This window comes from Gossypium raimondii, chromosome 1 (genome assembly GCF_025698545.1).
Source record: "Gossypium raimondii isolate GPD5lz chromosome 1, ASM2569854v1, whole genome shotgun sequence".
Taxonomy (NCBI): Eukaryota; Viridiplantae; Streptophyta; class Magnoliopsida; order Malvales; family Malvaceae; genus Gossypium; species Gossypium raimondii.
The window spans coordinates 49,686,737-49,705,716 of NC_068565.1; the positions used below are offsets into that span (position 1 = coordinate 49,686,737).

Sequence of the window (18,980 nt, forward strand, 5' to 3'; positions counted from 1 at the left end):
AACTTTCTTTATATTATAACTTTTTACATTTGGCATTAAATTAAGTTAACACATGTTTATAATTTTTTAAATCATAAATATTAGAATTTTTTATCTAAAAGGAAAATTTTAACCGTTTTCACATTTTTTACATTTTCCATTAAATTTATAATTATTATGATAATTTATGTAAATATAAGATATATTAAGAAATTTAAAAAATGAAATAATTAAAAACCCTGTACAATTTACTATTAAAGTTGTTCCACATTGAGGATGCATAATTTAAATATGGATGCCTTCATTATTTTTTCGTGCAATAATTTTGATGCTTTCAATTATAGGACAACAAAGCAATAGATTTTTACTATGGTGGGGCAATTAAGTCATTTTGCTTTTTGTTAAAATAAGTAAGGTTAAGGATATAAGGAAGATAATTATGATGTTTACATTAATCTACCACAAGTGAATTACAATAAGTTAAGAAATCATATGAAAACATGAAATAATTAAAAAGAAAAAAGAAAAATGCCAATTTAATGATTCAAAAAAGGAAAACAAAGAATCAATCAAACTTTGGATGACAGGCTCTTGATAACATTGGACAGGGAAGGATTGGTGGTACTATAGCCTCCATCGATGATCATATTGAGTCCACTTACGTACTTAGCATCATCACTTGCCAAATACAAAGCCGCTTGAGCCACATCTTCTGGTTCCAGCACCACCCCTTTCAAGTTCGACCCCATGGCTATCAGTTCCTCCACTTTCTCCTTCTCCAAGTTACCGAACGGTCTCGTTACCATCGGAGTCGCCACACCGTGCGGCGAAATACAGTTTACTCTTATCCCATATTGCCCCAACTCCACCCCTAGATTCTTAGCCAACCCCACCAACGCGTGCTTCGATGTCACATACGCATGCCCAACATCGGCACTACCGATCACTGACCATACGCTTGTTGTAAACAGAATGCACCCTTTCTTCGCCGGTATCATCACCCTAGCAGCATGTTTAGAACCCAAATACCCTCCAAAGATATTGATATCAAGAACCCTTTTGAATCTCTCATCGTTTGAAGTAACTATATGCTTATCGGGACTGGATATACCGGCATTGTTGAACATTATATCAAGCTTCCCATGCTTCGAAACGGCGAAATCAACGGCGTTTCCGACATCAGAGTCTAATGTAACATCGCAATGAACATATGAGATGTTTTCTTCTCCAAGTTCTTGAGAAATAGCTTGTCCTAAATCATCTTGAATGTCTGCAATGACAACCTTAGCACCATGTTGAACAAATAACCTTGCTGTAGCCTCACCTATGCCACCAGCACCTCCAGTTATCAATGCAACCTTCCCTTCAAGCCTGTAATGGAAACAAAGGGTTAATTGATGAAAAATGTATATATACATATGAACAAATCTGGGTTTTTTTGGTTACCTTTTTTGGGTTGAAACAGCCGAAGAACTGGTACTCATTTTTGCTAAATGAAGAGTTTATTAAGTGCTTGCTAATGAAGCTTAAATTCCACTCTGGTTTTTATTGAAGGTAGATATAATAAACAAAGGCAAGTTGGATTACTATAAAAGTTGATTTATTCAAAGCTTATACACTTCCTCGCATGTGATATTGTCAACAAGGCTACGCAGCCTTTGAATAATCTTATTCTTTTGCCGGAGATGTTTGAATAATCTATATTATGTAAAAGTGGGTCAATTGCATTGCGTGTTGTTGTTTTGACACGATGATTGTGCCGAAGGTTTAGGTAACAGTTTAATCAGTGTTTTGTTTTTCTTTGCGGTGATAATCATTGATTGTATATCCAACGAGCCTTTGACCTGAACATGTTGAATGCTAAAAAGGTTATCTCCATCAGACACTCTCTTTTCGCCCATTTTTCATCCATTATCAAAATATTTTGGTCCACATTCAAAGAAAGGCCCATTAGAGAATTTTATAGGCTTTAAAACCCTAAGGCTCGTTTTAAGCCCACTAGAGACAAATATTCATTTCCTTTCTTTTTTGGAAAATTAACAATTTTGGAATGCTTATCATTTTTAACCCTTCTTTGCTTTGTAGGTTTCTCCTTAACTGTGTCATTCCAAAAGTTCATCTCCTTATTATAAGCAACTTCTTCCATTTCAATCCCTCATTAATTCTCGTTGAGAACATTAAAACGAGATCCTCCACCATTATCGTGTTGAATATTGTTCACCTTTTCCCCCATTCTTCGCCCTTTCCGTCATTGTCAGCGTTTAACTAGCATCCAAAGCCCATAGTTCTGATCTTCCACCCTCCGCTGGAGATCGTGAATCTCCAAAATCAATGAACTATGAGCAATATCGTTCATTGGCGGTGAGGGTCGATTCTTTGGACACGAATCAAAGCTATGCCCATGAAGACCACATCGAAAGCAAACATTGGGGTAGAGATTTATACTCAATTCATTACACTCGCCCATCAATTCTAACTTTTGATAACGGAGGTTTCCTAAGATCAACACAAACAGTCATTCGAGCAAATCGTCCCCTTTTAGCACTATATGTATTTTCTTTAACACTGGTCCAATTGCTTGACCAATAGCTCTCAAGATATAGTTTGAATAATAGCCTTCTGGTAGTCCAGGTAGCCTTACCCAAACAACTTGAGTGTCAACCTCATTCTGGGAAGTCGAGAATGTAGGTGACCATGGACGAACAATCAAGTATTGTCAAAAAATCACCCATGGGCCATTGGTCAAAACATTATTATGATCCTCTTCATCATTAAAACGAGCAAGATAATAATCGTTTTCCAAATCCATAAGTTGAAAAGGATGTTTGGAATTCCATAACATTGTGACCTCGTTCAACAAAGCATTGAAAGCAATCTTTCGTCCCAAAAGATTGACGATGATTGTCCTTGTCATTTTCCTTTCAATATATTTATGAACCCTTTTAAAGAAGGTAATCGATCAACCATCTTCGTCGTCACATCACCCTTTTGGAGCTCAAAATCCTCCACCTTCCGAGATGAATCAGAGGTGGTAGAAAATCCTATCCGGGTGTTTTTGTAGGACACCTCGGCCATAATAGCCTCCGGTATCTTCCTCCCATTCTCATCCACCGTTGGATAATCAATATCTGGTAACAAGTTAGGTTGCCATCTTACTTTCTTTGTAGCGCGACCGATGCCGGTATTCGAACCAACAAGATTGACACCAATCACAAAATTCGTCACAAGCAACATTTCACTCATCTTAAGTTGATAGTATTATCAATGAAATATTATTAAAATAAAACCATGTTGACCGTGTGAAACGAACATTCGTGAAATATATATTCTTTCAGTATTATACAAATATTGTAATAATGATTTTGTCTTTTATTATATAATACTTAAATTCCTAAAATAATTGACATGTTTTAATCATTCTTATTATTTTGAGAAAGGTTACTTTAAATGACGTAAAAATATATTATTTAATAAATTAAAATATATATACTTATATTGCAACGATTTTGACTGATAAAAAATATCAAACTTTCAACTTTTCAAAACTCAAGTATTCAACAACAAACATCATGCATGATGCATATAGGGTCAAAGAAAAAAAATGTGGCAGCAACAAAGAGAATACTGACGTTGAAAAGTACAAAAGAAAAAGATATTCAAATGTATATATATATATGTTTGTGTGTGATTCAAAGGAGAGGCCTGCTGCTTTAACCAACAAAAAAAAAAAGAAAAAAAGAGAGAAGCCTGCCAAAGGGGCCTCGTATGAAAAGTGAAAACCCCCTCCTGCAGAAAACCCATGAGTCACTAATGACCCAAAATCAGAGCATTCCACAGCATGATTTCATTCATGGTTTCATAAACCCACCACTTTACACCCCTAAAACCCTATGAAAGTGGAAAGGGTTCTGAACTTGATATCTTTCTCTAGGGCCTGAGCTCTTTTTTTAAGTTAGACCCCGAATTTTACAATAATTTTCACATTTAGGCCTGAACTCTAAGGCTTTCAAAAATTAACGTGGACAAAAAAACAATTCTAACCCCAATAAAAAAAATAATTGTCAATTTCAAAGGCTAACTTGGAGAAAAAAATTTCAGACTCCAATTTAGACGTAATTATCAAATTCAAACCCCAATATAAAAAAATTACCAAGCTCAAGACTCAAAAAATGATTTAACGCAACTGAAAAAAAAAATTAAAGAGGAATCCCAACATTTAGCCTATTGCCCATAGGTGTTCATCTCATATATCACAGGTCATGTTGTGAGTTTAAGTCGCAAAGATCTGTGAGTAATGATTTGCTGTAGGTGTACGAGTTCTACCAAAGAGAGAGAGTAAGTATAGGCCTATGGAAGTTACAAGATAATGACTTAGAATAAGTTTTCCTATTCAAAATCTATATACCTAGAACCTTTATTGATTCTGTAGTTCTACTTTGCCAAAACCACATCTAGTATTTGTTGTCAGCATCACTCAAGAGAGAAATGAATTAATACTTGAAACTAGATGGAACATACAAAATTGACCCTTAGTCTCAAGTGAAATTTTCTATAATTTGCAGTCATTTTCCAGCCCTAAGAAGGCTTGAGAGGTGTAACAATGCTAAATGCTTCACCCTTGTTCAATTCCTTTGAACCATGGGAGTATTGGTCAAGTTCTTCAAACTCAATCCAACAATTAAACCTTTGGGAACCAAAATTGCCCTTAGGGTGTGTCAAATTGCATGACAATTTGTAGTTTAGGAACAGAGGGGGCATAGCCAATAACAAATTCACTTAATGAATTAAATCCAACTGCAACCAGGTACTTTTCTTAGACCCCGCTCCTTCATTTTATTCCTCAAACGAGAAACATTCACCCATTGCTCTGCAGCCGCGTATATGTTGGACAACAGCACATAATTAGCAGCATTCAGTGGCTCCAGCTCATGCAGCCTAGCAGCAGTCAACTCCCCTAACTCAACATCACAATGCAATTTACAGGCCCCAAGGAGAGCACCCCAAGCACCAGCATGAGGTTCCACAGGCATAGATTTTATAAGATCGTAGGCTGCTTTTAGCCGTCCTGTTCGACTTAAAAGATCAACCATGCAAGCATAATGATCCGGCGTAGGAACCATGGAGTATTCGTTTTTCATGATTTCAAAATAATGCCAACCTTCCTCAACAAGGCCAGCACCGCTACAAGCATTCAGAATAATAGTGAAGGCTACTTCATCTGGAACCAGCCCTTCACTTATCATCCTGTTGAAAAGCTCAATAGCTTGAGCCTCTTGGCCATGGATAGCCAATCCTTGTATCATTGAGCAATATGAAACCAAATCCCGTTTTGGCATCTCCTCAAACAACTTAGCTGCTCTAGCCATGTTTCCACACTTTGCATTCATATCAATAAGAGCTGCCAAAACGTGTGCTTGGCTAACATCAATATCACTTCGGCTTAGATAACCATCAACCCACATAGCCAATTCCAAACTACCCACCTGAGAACAAGCAGACATCAAGCTAACCAGAATATATTTATCCGGTTTAACATCCATTTCTGACATTCTAATAAACATCTTGACAGCCTCATTAGGTTGACCATTTTGTTCATATCCCGAAATCATTGCTGACCACACAAAGATATCTCTCTCCGGAGCCTGCTCAAACAAAAACATTGCTGATGCCATATCGCCAGCCTTTGCATATCCATCAATCATCATCGTATAAGAAATCACATTTCTTTCAGGCATCTCATCAAACACTTTCCGAGCAGTCACTAAATCCCCTGTTTTGACCCACCACCCCATCAAAGCATTCCATGTAGCCACATTCCTCTCCGGCATCAAATCAAACACTCTCTTAGCTTCCACAATATCACCAACATTAATATGCCCAACAACCAAAGCCGTCCAAGACACAACATTTCGCTCAGACATTTCATCAAACACTTTCTTCGCATTCAATATTTCCTTAATTTTCGCATAAAAACCAACCAAACTTGTCCCAACAAAAACATCTTTTTCGCATCCACTTTTTAAAGCTAACCCATGAAGCATTTTCCCTTCCCATGCCTTAACCTCACTCGAACAAGCTTTGATCACCAAAGGGTAGGTGTACTTATCAGGAAGCCCACCTTCACTCTTCATACGGATAAAAAGCGACAAAGTTTGAAAAAAAGAGGAATTTTTAGAGTACCCATTGAGAAGACAGTTCCAAAGGAAAGTGCTGGGCTGGAGAAAGCTATTGAAAATGGAAGTGGAGAGAGAAAGGGAAGTGGAAAGGGAAATACAATGGCTGATGAGATATTGATCTTGGTGCAGGCCCTTCTTAATTATGTGGGCGTGGATTTGGTGAAGCTGGTTTTGGGATTTGCAAGACCTGAGAAGGGTTGGGAGAGAAGGAAGAGTATGGGGGAAGTGATGGAGAGAAATTGGCATGGGAGGGAACAGGGTTTACTCATTAGCGTGTGGCAAAGCTTTCTTTCCCTTTCCTCGAATTCGATCGAAAGAGTGCGGCTTTGCGCCTTTTCTTTTAGGTCTTTGTTTTTCCTATCCGGACGAAGAGTTAATGTGTATTTTGCAAAATAGAAAACCCAAGACTTGTCTCTCCATGTTTTGAAGTATGAACCTTTGTCATTATGATCATAAGACGCAATTGAGAGATTAGAACCATAAAATATGAATCGGTATTTGGTGACAGGAGTCGACTCTCTTTTAGGAGAAAGTTTTAAAATGTTATCCGTCCACTAATTGATAAGACCTTTAAATTGAGGTATTGTGTCTGAGGTATTAACCATCAGTTTTAGCTTCGGTTTTATCTCTCGACTCTGAGGAGGCCCAAAGGAGTTCACAGAGTTTGAATAATATCTCACCACTAAGGAAATGTTTAGCATTCGGCCAGGTTCAAATTCATGCCCTTAAATGACATTATTGGGTAACAACAATACCACTTAGTTGTAAGGGTAAGTAAACTTTGATTCGATTCAAAAAAATTGAAAAAAAAATTAAATTTTCAATCATTCAAATCGAATTAATTGAGTTAATCAGATCAACTTGAATTTTTTTTAGAATTTCTAGTTTAAATTAAATTAAATTTTTAAATTCAAATAACTCGAATAATTCGAATAAATTAAATATCAAACTCTTTCCTTCCCTTCCCTCCAATCCCCTCAAATCCTTTTGCTTTTCCTCCAAAATTTTAATTTCCTCAAACCCCAAAACTTTTTTTCTTTTAACTTTCTCCTCAAATAGAAGAGAAAGATGGGAGAGAAGGAGAGAAGAGAAAGAAAGGAGGAAAGGGAAAAAGGGGGGTCGCTGGTGACCGTCGCACCACCGGGGGGAGACGGCTGCGTGAGTTTAGAGCTAGACTTCTAAGAAAAATTAAGGAAAAAAAAAGAAAGTACAAGGAAGGAAAAAGAAGAAAAAAAGAAAAATAAAAGAAAAAAATATAAATATAAATATAACAGTCGAGTCGACCCGACCCGCGCAGCCCGACCCGGGCCAACCCAGCAGGCCACCAATAACAGGCCTGCAACAGGCCCAGCAGGCCCAAAACAGTAGCCCAGCAGAAAAAAATAAAAGCAGGCCGACCCAACAACCCAGCAAACCGACCCGCAACCCGACCTGACCACCCAGCAGCACCCAACAGCAGCTAGGCAGCACAGCAGGCCCACACCGCGCAGCCCAACAGCAGGCGGCCCAACAAAAAGAAGAGAAGAAAAAAATAATAGCAGGCCCAGAAGCACAAGCCTGACCCAGCCCAACCGGCCAGCCCATTGCTCAGCAGCAGGCCTCAGCCTAGTGCCCAGCAGCAGGCTCAGAAGCACCCAGCCCAATAGCAAGTAGGCCAGCAACAGCCAGTAGCCAACTGCAGAAAAAAAAGAAAAAAGAAAAGAAAACAAAAAGCTCGAGTTGTGTATCCCGATTCGGTCAAACCCATAACTTTGGGTTTTCGATAAACTCCTGTTCTTTTTTTTTATATTTTATTTATTTAGTCCCTATATTTAACTATTATCTCATTTTAATTAAATTAGCATTTTCATGGCCTTTTTTAAATATTATTTTGTTTATTACATTTTATAATTTTAACTTTAAATAATTTCAATAAATAAGGCAACGAATCGATTTGACATTAAGCAATTGATTTCATCGCTATATTGGGTGAATATCATCGGTTCGTGTTAAATACGAGACGCCCTTTTAAAAAATCAAAAAATTCAAAAATTTTCAAGTTTTAAAATTAAATGTTTATTTTTCTGGTTATTTGTGATTATTAAAATTTCGTTTTTAAAATGTATATGATAATATGTAATTTATCAAAATTCTCGTTTTTTTAATAAAAAATTGGATCACGACCAAATATTAAATTGAACTCGTATTTTTAAAAATTAAGACAACACACGCTTAATGAGATAACAATTTTGGGCGTCACGAGGGTGCTAATACCTTCCTCGTGCGTAATTGACTCCCGAACCCTAATTTTCTTTGGATTTTGATGTGGACCTAAAATTGACTCTTTCTTTTTTAGAAAATTTTAAAAATAATTTTTCTTCTAAAAAGAGAATTTTGTAGGTGTCCGATCACACCTAAAGAAAAAGAATCGGTGGCGACTCCCTTTTTTAAATAAAATCGAGACTCTATTTTCAAATTTTTAATAATCACTTCGACTAGCGCCCGTGCAAAAATTTTTAGGTCGCTACACCTAGCTTTTTGCATTTTGTGTATTTTGTTAAGGGACAATCAAGGTTCCACTGTTGCTAGCCTATTTGATCGTGATTAGCGTCTTTTATTAATAATAAAAATAAAAGTTTAAAAAGATGAATATGTGATTACTGATCCATTGTATCGATTTACTGGACTGATCATCGAATCGTCTTGGAGCTTGTTAATCGAATTTTTTTAATAAAAAACTTAACAAACCAATGACTTAAATAAAAAATTTTAAACAATTCAATTATTATTTTGTAATTTTTTAAAAACGAGTGATCAAAATATAAACTTACTAATAATTTAGTGATTTTAAATGTAATTTAACTTTTAAAAAATTAAAACCACAAATTTCTTATTTTTTTTATTTGATTTGTGTTGACACCTTTTTTTTGTGAAATGGGGTCGACTTGGATTTTGAAAACGAAAACGAACACGGGAGTCGCCACCAATCCTTTTTGATAATGTGTGGTCGGGGCACCTTGAAAAGTGGTTGTTTTTAATAAACAATTTAATTTTATTAGAACAACGATTTTTGTCCACGAAATTTAGAAAAACGGGTTTGGGAGTCAGTTACGTACGAGGAAGGATTATCACCCTCGTAACGCCCAAAATTGGTACCTAGTTGATTAATTAATGTCTTAGTGTCGAGAATTGGAAACTTTGAAGAGATTCAAAATACGTTCCTTGTATTAAAAACTTGTATGAATCAAATTATATGTTAAGACCCTCTCATTTCGGAGAGAGAAAATGTCATACCCAATGAGTTAGGGCATGATATTTCACATTCTCAAAAATGAGCTAGTCCTTAAAAAAAATCATGCAATAAAATTCAAAAGGATATTCAATTGTTTAAGTCAGATGAAGAAATTGTAGTCCAATACGTTAGGGCGCGATTTCTCAAAATTCCAAACATTGAATATTGCCTTTATTATTTTTTAGAAAAATCCTCATCTTGAGAAAACAACATGTCATATCCAATGCATTAGGACACAACGTATCGAACTCCCGGTAAAGAACTTTTTATTTATGTTTTTTGATTAAAGAGTATTCTCGATTATTTAGATTCAACGAAGAAAATTGGAACCCAATACGTTAATGTCCAATCCTCTCGAAGATCCCAAATACCGAGTATTACCTTTATTTTCAATTTTTTTTTTACAAATTTGGGTAAAAATTGATGTAATATTAAATTTGATATATGAATAAATGTCGCATTAATAAATGACAATAATGAATACGACAATGTGAACATAAATAAACACAAGCAATCACAACAGAAAATAATAAATAAAGAAAAAGGACAAATCGATTACATATAAAATAACAAGTAAATAGACAAATAAAACTAAAATGTTTCTTTTTTAAAATGATAATGGACATATAAATAAATGAATAAATAAACACCAAGTGAAGCAATTATAACAACAAAGAGAATAGATAAAAATTATAAAATATAAATATATATTTGTACATTGTACAGGCCCTATTTTGCCCATGCCCAAGCATAAATAAATAAAACCCAAAATAACAAAAATATTTATAAAGCCCAATATGATCCAAATCAGAAAAATCATAAACGGCCCAATGGAGCCCAAAACTAAATTTTTTTTCAGAAACCTTAGGGTTCCCTCCCCTCCTCTTGTGCCGTTGGCCCCTTTCGGGTCACCTGAGGTGCCTCGTCCCGAGGTCTGCGTCTGTCCTCTGGTCTCTTGCACCAAAATGGCAAGGTCACCTCCGTTGACCTTGCCTAGCCCTGCAAAACAAGATGAAGAGAAAGAAAAAGGAAGAGAAAGAAACAGAAAAAGCCAGTAACACAAGAACAATGTAATACGGCTATAAAAGCCAAACAAATTAATGTAATAGATACATTTTTCGGAGAATCGAATACAAAAAAGAGATCAGTTCAAGGTTGATATTTTAGTTTTTATTTTTGCTAGTCTACTGTTTATATATATATTTGTTTATTATTGGCATACTAAAGTAAATAAACAAAGAAAAAAGAAAAACTGACCGGATCTTCGAGCCTGTACAACCGAGGACGACCGAGGGAGCCACCTCCGATGATAGGTGATCGGAAACCGAAAGATTTCTTGAGATTCGGGGTCTTTTTGTCAATATTTTAGAGATTTTTGGGGTATAATTAGGTTTAAGGGCTTTAAAGGAATCAGACCGAAGGTTTAAATTTTTTCCGGCCACCGCATACAATGGTGCCGGCGCCGGCGACTAGCTGCCGATGCGGCGGCCGATTGCCGGAGCCCTCGTCAGAAGTTGGCCGATTTCTAAACAGGGGAGAGGGCATGAGAGGTTTTCTGAATTTTTTTTTAAAAAAGTGGGGGAAGAATGAGTTTTTTTCTGAAACCTTTTTATTTATATAGCCTCACTAAACGGCGCCGTTTTGGGCCAAAGGTTTAGGCGCCAAAACGGCGTCGTTTTGGACTAACCCACACGCTGACCCAACCCACTTCAGGGGATCCGCGTGTTTTTTATTAATGGTCTATTTGCGCGAATAGTCCTTCCGCCTTAAATAATTTTACAATCAAGAGCCTTTTGTTTTTTTAAATTGACACATTAATTATTTTGCTTTACAATTTGGTCCCTTGAAGCTGTGCGTTTTGGAGGAGAAGGGAAAATTCCCCTTCCAGTCCCTCTATGTTATTCGTGCATTCAATGTGGTCCTTCCTCTTTCTATTTATTTACGATTTGACCCCAAATTTTATTTTTTAATTCAATTTAGCCATTTGTTTGTATTTTGGTTATTTTATTATTAAAAATAATAAATTATTATCATCATCATCATTATTATTATTATTATTATTATTATTATTATTATTATTATTATTATTAATTTTATTGTTATTATCATCAGATTTTATTTATAGTTACTATGTATATTTTAAATATATGTATCTTATTATATTATTATTATATAATTGCTTATATTATTTGTTTTTTATTTTATTTTCATTTTTTACTTCAAATTGTGCTATATATATACATATATACATGTTTAATATTTACATACATGTACACGCTTACATTTTTCATATATATATTATAACTTATATACATGTATATATTTATATACATATTTTAAATTTATATATATATACATACTTACATGTATCCTATTTTATTTTCATAAATATATATATATACACATATTTATACATATTCTTTATATTTTAAAATATACCCCTCTTTTACATACATAGTTTTTATATTTTATAATTTGTATATACATATTTTTAGTATATTTTACAATTCACACACATATATATACTTTATATTTTTATAACTTTGTTAATCTCTTTTATTTATGTCTTTATTTTTTTAAAAGAATATTTCAATCTAATTTATTCACATATTTGTTATTCGCATGTTATTAATTCGTCCTTTTTATCCATTCATTTTTATTGTTGTTGCTCGTATTAATTTTTACTATCGCATTCAATATTGCTTTGTACGCATATTAACCTCGTGTTTCATTTCTACTGTTTCGTATTAGATTAATTTGTTTCAATACATAAATTACGATTTTTGAATAAGCAAAATCTCGTATTTAGATTCGAGAAGGTCGTACCCTAACTTACTGGGTCTCGATTTTCACAATAAATTTAAATACACGAATCCTTTCAAACTCAAGTTTTAAACGATCTCGGGAATTAAGAGAAGATCGTGTCCTAACTTACTGGGCATGATCATCTTTTTTCAAGTTTTAAACGATCTCGGGAATTAAGAAAAGTTTGTGTCCTAACTTACTGGGCATGATCCCTTTTCTATACCCGAGATAATTAATATCTTTTTAAATAAGTAAATTTTTGGCATTCATTCGCGCATTGGGAATTCAGGACATTGTGTCTCAACTTACTGGATATAATTCTCTTTCTCGAATAACGTGAAATATGCCCTTTTCCCGAAAATTTTCAACATTTCAATAAAGGATCGTATTTTAAATCTCTTCAAAGTTTTCAATTTTCGACACTAAGACATTAAGTAATCAACTAGGTACCAATTTTTGGGTGTTACGAGGGTGCTAATTCTTCCTTGTACGTAACCGACTCCCGAACCTGTTTTTCTAAATTTCGCAGACCAAAAGCATTGTTTTAATAAATCTAAACCGTTTATTAAAAACAATTGTTTTACAAGGTGACCCAATCACACCTCATCAAAAAAAAGATTGGTGGCGACTCCCATTTTCGTTTTATTTTCAAAAAAACCAAGTCGACCCCGGTTTATCAAAAAAATTGTGTCAACATACATATAAGAAAAATATATGTATGTGAATAAAAGAAATAAATATAGATATATATGTAAAAAATATGCATATTTTAAAATGTAAAAATATATAAGTATGTATATAAAATTATGAAGCATAGAAAATATATAAAAGTATGTGTATATATATATTTATAAAAATTAAGAAATATGTACGTATATGTATATATTTTAAAATGTATGCATGAATATATATATATATAACAAAATTTGAAATTTAAAAGGTATAAATGAATAAATAATAATAACACAAGATTAATGGTATCATATAATAATGATAATAACATTAAAATACTTAATTAAATAATAAAATAGCTAAAAAACATGGACTAAATTGAAATAAAAATGAAAAAAATGGGGCAGATTCGAAAATAAATAAAAGGGGAGGACCACATTGAATGCGCGAAAAACAAAGATGGACCAAATGGGCAATAATCCTGTCCCTCCAAAACGCACAGCTTTAAGGTGGATCGAATTGAAATCTGAAAGAAATTCCAGGGCCAAACTAAAAAAAACTAAAGGAAACTTGATTGCAAAATAATTAAAAAGTGGAAGGGCTGAATGCGAAATAGACCCTTCCACAAAAACACGCAGATCCTGCTAGCGGGTCGGGTCGGCTGGATCGAGTTAGGTCAAAAAGACGCCGTTTTGGGCATCTGAGACCACCCCAAAACGGTACTGTTTTGGTATCCTATAAAAACCCTAAAATTTCCAAAAAAATTCATTTTAACCTCTTACTTAAAAAGAAAAAAGAAAACTCTCCAAAACTCTCCCCTTACCCCCTAAGTTCGGTCCAGGGTCCGGTCATCTTTCGGTCACTGGTCATCATCTCGACTGCAGGCCGCCGGCGACGGCGCTACCGTATGCGGTGGCCGAAAAAGGCTAAAATCTCCGTTCAATCCTTTCAAACCCCTAAACCCAAATCTGAGTTCAAAAACCCCGACACATTAACAAAAATGCCCTAAAAGCTCAAGAAACCTTTCGGTTTTCGATCGCCTATCCTCGAAGATGACTTCCTTGGTCGTCCACGATGTTGAAGACCCAAATACAAGTTCGTTTATGACTCCCTCTTCCTTTTTGTTTTACTTTTATATATGTAAATATAATAAAAACAAAATAACTGTAGATAAAAAAATGAAGCGAATATTTAAAATAGCGGTAAATGTAAACCTTTCGGGCTTTGTATTGATTTTTGTTCTTTTTCTATTCGATTTTCTCCGTGTAAAAAAAAAACATGACTTTTTCGTGGCTTTTATAGCCACGATTACATTGCTATCACTGTTCTTTTTGCTTTTGCTTTCGTGCTATTATTTCTATTGCCGTTCATGTGTTTGTCTCCCTTTTGGCTTTGTTTGCAGGTCTGTGGCAAAGTCAACTTGCCGTTTTGGTGCAAATGGACGCTACCTTGGGCGACGAGTGCGCTACGGAGGCACATGGGCAGCAATGGCGCATTAGGGCACTAGGGTTTCTGCCTTACCGAAATCAATAAGGTTTTGGGCATGTCGGGCCCTGGGTCTTTGGGTTTTGATTTGGGCCATGTGGTTTAGGCTGGTATTGTAATGGACTTATTTTTATTGGTTTTGGGTCTTTAGACCCAGGTCAAAATTGACCTGTTACAGTTGCCCCTCTTTGCTCGTTGTTGTGTAACGAGAATGAAGCAAAGAGTTTTGAAAGGTCAATTTTGCCTGGTCTTGTCGAATCTTGACTTCTTTGCGTGCCTTCTCTCTTCATTTCAGTCCATTGTGTCTTGTTGCTTCGATCCACTCCACTGCAACTTCAGAAAGAGGTACGACTTGTAGCTTCAATCTACTCTGTCGCAACTTCAAAGGGGACGATATTTGTTGTTTTAGTCTGCTCCACTACAACGTTACGGAGATAAGACTTGTTGTTTCAACCTACTCCACTGTGACTTCAGGGAGATAAGGTTTGATATGATAAGATCCGTTATCTACAGTCTTAATGTCAGGGAGAGAAGATTCGCTGCCTTCAGCTTTAATCTGTTCCGCTACAACGCTAGGGAAAAGAAGACTCGCTGTCTTCAGTCTTAACGCCAGGGAGATAAGATTCGCTGCCTTTAGCTTTAATCTGCTCCGCTACAATGCCAGGGAAAAGAAGACTCGCTGTCTTCAGTCTTAACGCCGGGGAGATAAGATTCACTGCTTTCAGCTGCTTTGATCTGTTCCACTACTGCTTAGGGATACAAGATCTGCAATCTTCAACCTACTCCACTACTGCTCAGAGAGATAGGACTAGTGGCTTAAATTTGCTTCTCTACTACCTTGGAAAGATAAGATTCGCTGTCTTCTCCGATCTATTTAACTGCAATGTCGGGGAAGCAAGATTCACTATTGTAGCTTCAACTTGTTCCACTGCACCGCTAAAGATGTAGGATTCGTTGCCTTCAGCTTTAATCCACTCTACTTCAACTTTAATTTATTCCACTACAATGCTATGGAAACAAGATTCGCTACATTCAACTTTAATCTGTTCCACTACAAAGCCAGGAAAATAGGATCTGTGGTTTTACCGATCTGCTCTCTAGGGACCATGACCTGTAGAATCCATTGCATGGACCTATTTGTACCTAGTGTTTAGGATGTCATAATTAAAATGACCCAAATGTTCCTAACTAGATGTCTATGTATGATATTTGCATGAATGCAAAATGTCATTTTTCGAGAATGATCCATTTTTAATGTTTGAGTTGTCATTCCTCTTTATTCATCAAGGTTTTAATCACTGATGCCTACTTGTTCAACTGGTATCTTCAACAGAAAAACCAAAGAATTAGTCACAATTTAGATTATTCTTTCTCAAATGCTTCCAACCCCTAAGTTTGGTTAGTTCTAAATAATAGCCCTGTTTCAGGTCCTCGTACTATTTAGAAGCTTCTAGAGTAATATGAAAAACTTCTTTTGCTTGAATATTATCAGTCCAGTAATCGTTATTTGAATAAAAAATGCTTGAAAAAGATTATCAAAATGAACAAGATGAAATTTTGTTGAGAGCAAAGCTCGAAATGAATGAATCAATCAAGATAGCAAATTTTGCTAGAATACAAAATGAGAATAAATTAATCAATATGGCTTATTTTTTCAAAAATACAAAAAATGAATAAAGTGGAAATAGGTGCCCCAGATATCGTAGCATAAGCTTCTCTGCCCTAAACTTCTTGATGACCCTTTTAAACTTGATATGTGTTTAGAAGTGCTAGAATACTTTGTTGATGCCCCAAGATGTAGCATCTCTCATTCTTATTAATTTGGAGAGGACAAGACTACCGTATGCCCTACCTTCGATCAAAAATTTGAATTGCCCTTTTCGTGTGTTTTCAATTCAAAACCACTTTAGTCTTAAGGTGCCCTTTGCGGGTTTTCACCTTGGCCTCTCCTTTTTCTTTTCTTTTTTTTCTTTTTTTATTTTTCTTTTCTTTTTTCTTTTTTCTTTTTTTCCTTTTTTTTTGAAATATTCTTTGATTGAATCTGAACTCATAGGACAGATAGGTCCTTGTTACCCTTTTCAGTCAAAATCAACACTTTTCCAGATAAGCCCTTCCTCGTAAGGTTCTTCCCAGTTTGACATCCACTTCATTCTGAAGTCTTTTGTAAAGGAGAGGATATTTTTCGATACCAGGTCCCCCTCATGGAATTTTCTAGGGCGAACTGTCTTTGGTGAGCTCGCATATTTTATTTTTGGTATATTTGACCATTACGGATAACTTTGAACATTTCTCTTTAATCGGGATCGGATCTAAAAGACTCAAAGATAAAGAATCTCGACTTTAATGAGCAAAACCATAATAATCCAAAGCAAAAGGCATTGCCCCAGTAGGTCTCTTTTTTTATTTTCTTTTTTCTTTTTTTTTCCACCGCGCCATTCATCTTGGGGCGATATGGTGTTAATCTTAAACAGACTGCAAAATTCTGATGTCGTGCGGTTGTTCAAATTTAATGCATTGTTTGATATGATCCTTTTGACATTCCATACCAACAAATGATTTCTTTTTCAAGAGTTTGCTGACCATCAACTTTGTGACATCGGCATATGAAGCAGCTTCTGCCCACATAGTGAGGTAATCGATGACCATAAAGATGAATTGATAACCGTCAAAAACCATAGGTGAGATCGACCTAATGACATCTGTGCCCCACATAGAGAAAGGTCATGACTTCCATTGATTCTTTGTTAGATAGGATCTTGTTCTCCAGTCCTTAACAAATCAGGAGATAAGCTACAGTCTCGGTTGTCTTCAAAGTCCTAAGGTTCCTCTGGACACATATCTTGTTTAAAAGGAGGTTCTGAGTCAATAGCAATGTTGCTTATATCATTGACATCTAGAGACATGTTATAGGGACAAAAGTATATCTAAAGAATAAAAGAATCTAAGAATATTTGTCTGTATAGTATGATTATGAATGAAATGGAAACAATACAAGAATATTTGCTCGAAGTGAAAAACAAAAATACATTTTATTGAAATAAAGATATTGAACATAAGCCTATCTCACAAAAGGATTCTTATTGCTCTTAGGCTTAGAGCAATAAGCGTGTTTTAGACATTACTCAGAATTAGGTCTAAAAAGCATAAGGATCTCTTCCACAGTCCCATTGTTCAAAACACTCCCAAGTATGTAAGGACCAGTGCTTGATAATTTTTTTCCCTGGCCCCTTCTTCGGATACGACGTTAACATTCAAATTCCCCAACCTTCCTTCTGGGCCTTTAGTCTCTTCAAGGAATTCAAACTCCTTATTATCCAGTAGGCTCTGCACCAAAACTTTGAATTCAGCGCACTCTTGGATTTGATGGCCCCCTTTAGCGTGGAACTCACAGTAGCTCATCGCTTCTCCGAGTTTCTCCCCTAAACCCTATGTGATTAATCCTTTTTCTACCATATTTTTCCAAACCTCCCTCAGCGGGGTTTTCACTTCTGCTACATCTGTCTTGATTCTCCTCCTTGCCTTCTCGATTATCGCGTTTAAGGGTGTTCATTTGGTTAACCAACCGGTTAACCGACCCAAAATAACATTAACATAATTAACCGACCTTTCAAAATTTTTAACCGTTAATCGAATCAAAATTTTTCGGTTAATTTGGTAACCGAATTAATCAAAAATTATATGTTTTTTATTTTTGGTTAAAAATTAACAGAATTAACCGAATTACCTGAATTAACCGAATTACTTGAATTAACCGAATTACCCGAGTTACCCGAATTAACCGAATTAACCTAATTGAATCATACATAATTAAATTATTTTTAGACTTTTATACTTTAATTTTAGTCTTAGTTTTAGAATTTTATTTTTATTTATTAAATTATTTGTAATTTTTATGATTGGGTTAGATTGGGTAATTGGGTTGGGTTGAATACTTGGGTTTGGATTGGGTTTAGGTGAATAGTGGGTCTATTTATATATTATAATTTTATTTATTAATTTTTCAGTTAACCGACAGGTTTCAAATCGAATTAACCGTTAACCGAAAAATTAAAAAATAATTAACCGACCCCGACCGAAAAAATTCGTTTAACCGACCGATTAACCGAATCCGGTCGGTTAACCAAATTTTTTCAGTTTTACCCGAATTTTGCACACCCCTAATCGCGTTTACCTCTTTGTCAGAATGGTTGGGTAACAGATTTTTTACACTGGATGGATCACTGAATTTCACAATACCCATTTTGATGAGTTTTTCGACCATCTTTTTGAAAGCGGTGCAGTTCTCAATCGAGTGCCCTATGATTCCCGCGTGGTACTCGCATTGGGCATTCGCGTCGTACCATTTGGGGTACGTGGGCTGCATAGGTTTTAGGTAGAAAGGAGATACCACATGTGCGTCAAATGAGCTTTGATATAGCTCTCTATATGACATCGGTATAGGCGTGAACTGAGGCCTTTCTATATCCATATTCGTATAAGATTCTCGTCTTAAAGGGCCCTGATGGCTAGTGGTTTTTGTCTTTGACTGACCCACAATGATTGGTTTTGAGTAGCCCTTGTTATACTTGCCCGCATTATCCCCATTATTCCTC

At 35.4% G+C, this 18,980-nt stretch overlaps 2 protein-coding genes across 2 annotated transcripts; both read right to left on the minus strand.

Annotated features, from left to right (window-relative positions):
* Positions 1–404: 404 nt before the first annotated feature.
* On the minus strand, positions 405–1,628 carry LOC105786318 (short chain aldehyde dehydrogenase 1). Its single transcript, XM_012612695.2, has 2 exons — positions 1,426–1,628; positions 405–1,350 (listed from the first exon to the last, which is right to left on the minus strand). Exons 1-2 carry the CDS (start codon positions 1,461–1,463, stop codon positions 549–551), a joined length of 840 nt encoding a protein of 279 aa, XP_012468149.1. The 5' UTR covers positions 1,464–1,628; the 3' UTR covers positions 405–548.
* Positions 1,629–4,175: 2,547 nt separating this feature from the next.
* LOC105786319 (putative pentatricopeptide repeat-containing protein At5g37570) lies at positions 4,176–6,698 on the minus strand. The gene has a single exon (XM_052635287.1). The coding sequence runs from the start codon at positions 6,399–6,401 to the stop codon at positions 4,764–4,766; it is 1,638 nt and encodes a 545-aa protein (XP_052491247.1). The 5' UTR covers positions 6,402–6,698; the 3' UTR covers positions 4,176–4,763.
* Positions 6,699–18,980: the final 12,282 nt, after the last annotated feature.

Coding starts and splice junctions, on each gene's coding strand:
- LOC105786318 (XM_012612695.2), bottom strand. CDS start 1,463: ATGAGTACCAGTTCTTCGGCTGTTTCAACCCAAAAAAG. Junction 1,351..1,425: donor GCTGTTTCAACCCAAAAAAG/GTAACCAAAAAA, acceptor TTTCCATTACAG/GCTTGAAGGGAAGGTTGCAT.
- LOC105786319 (XM_052635287.1), bottom strand. CDS start 6,401: ATGCCAATTTCTCTCCATCACTTCCCCCATACTCTTCCTTCTCTCCCA.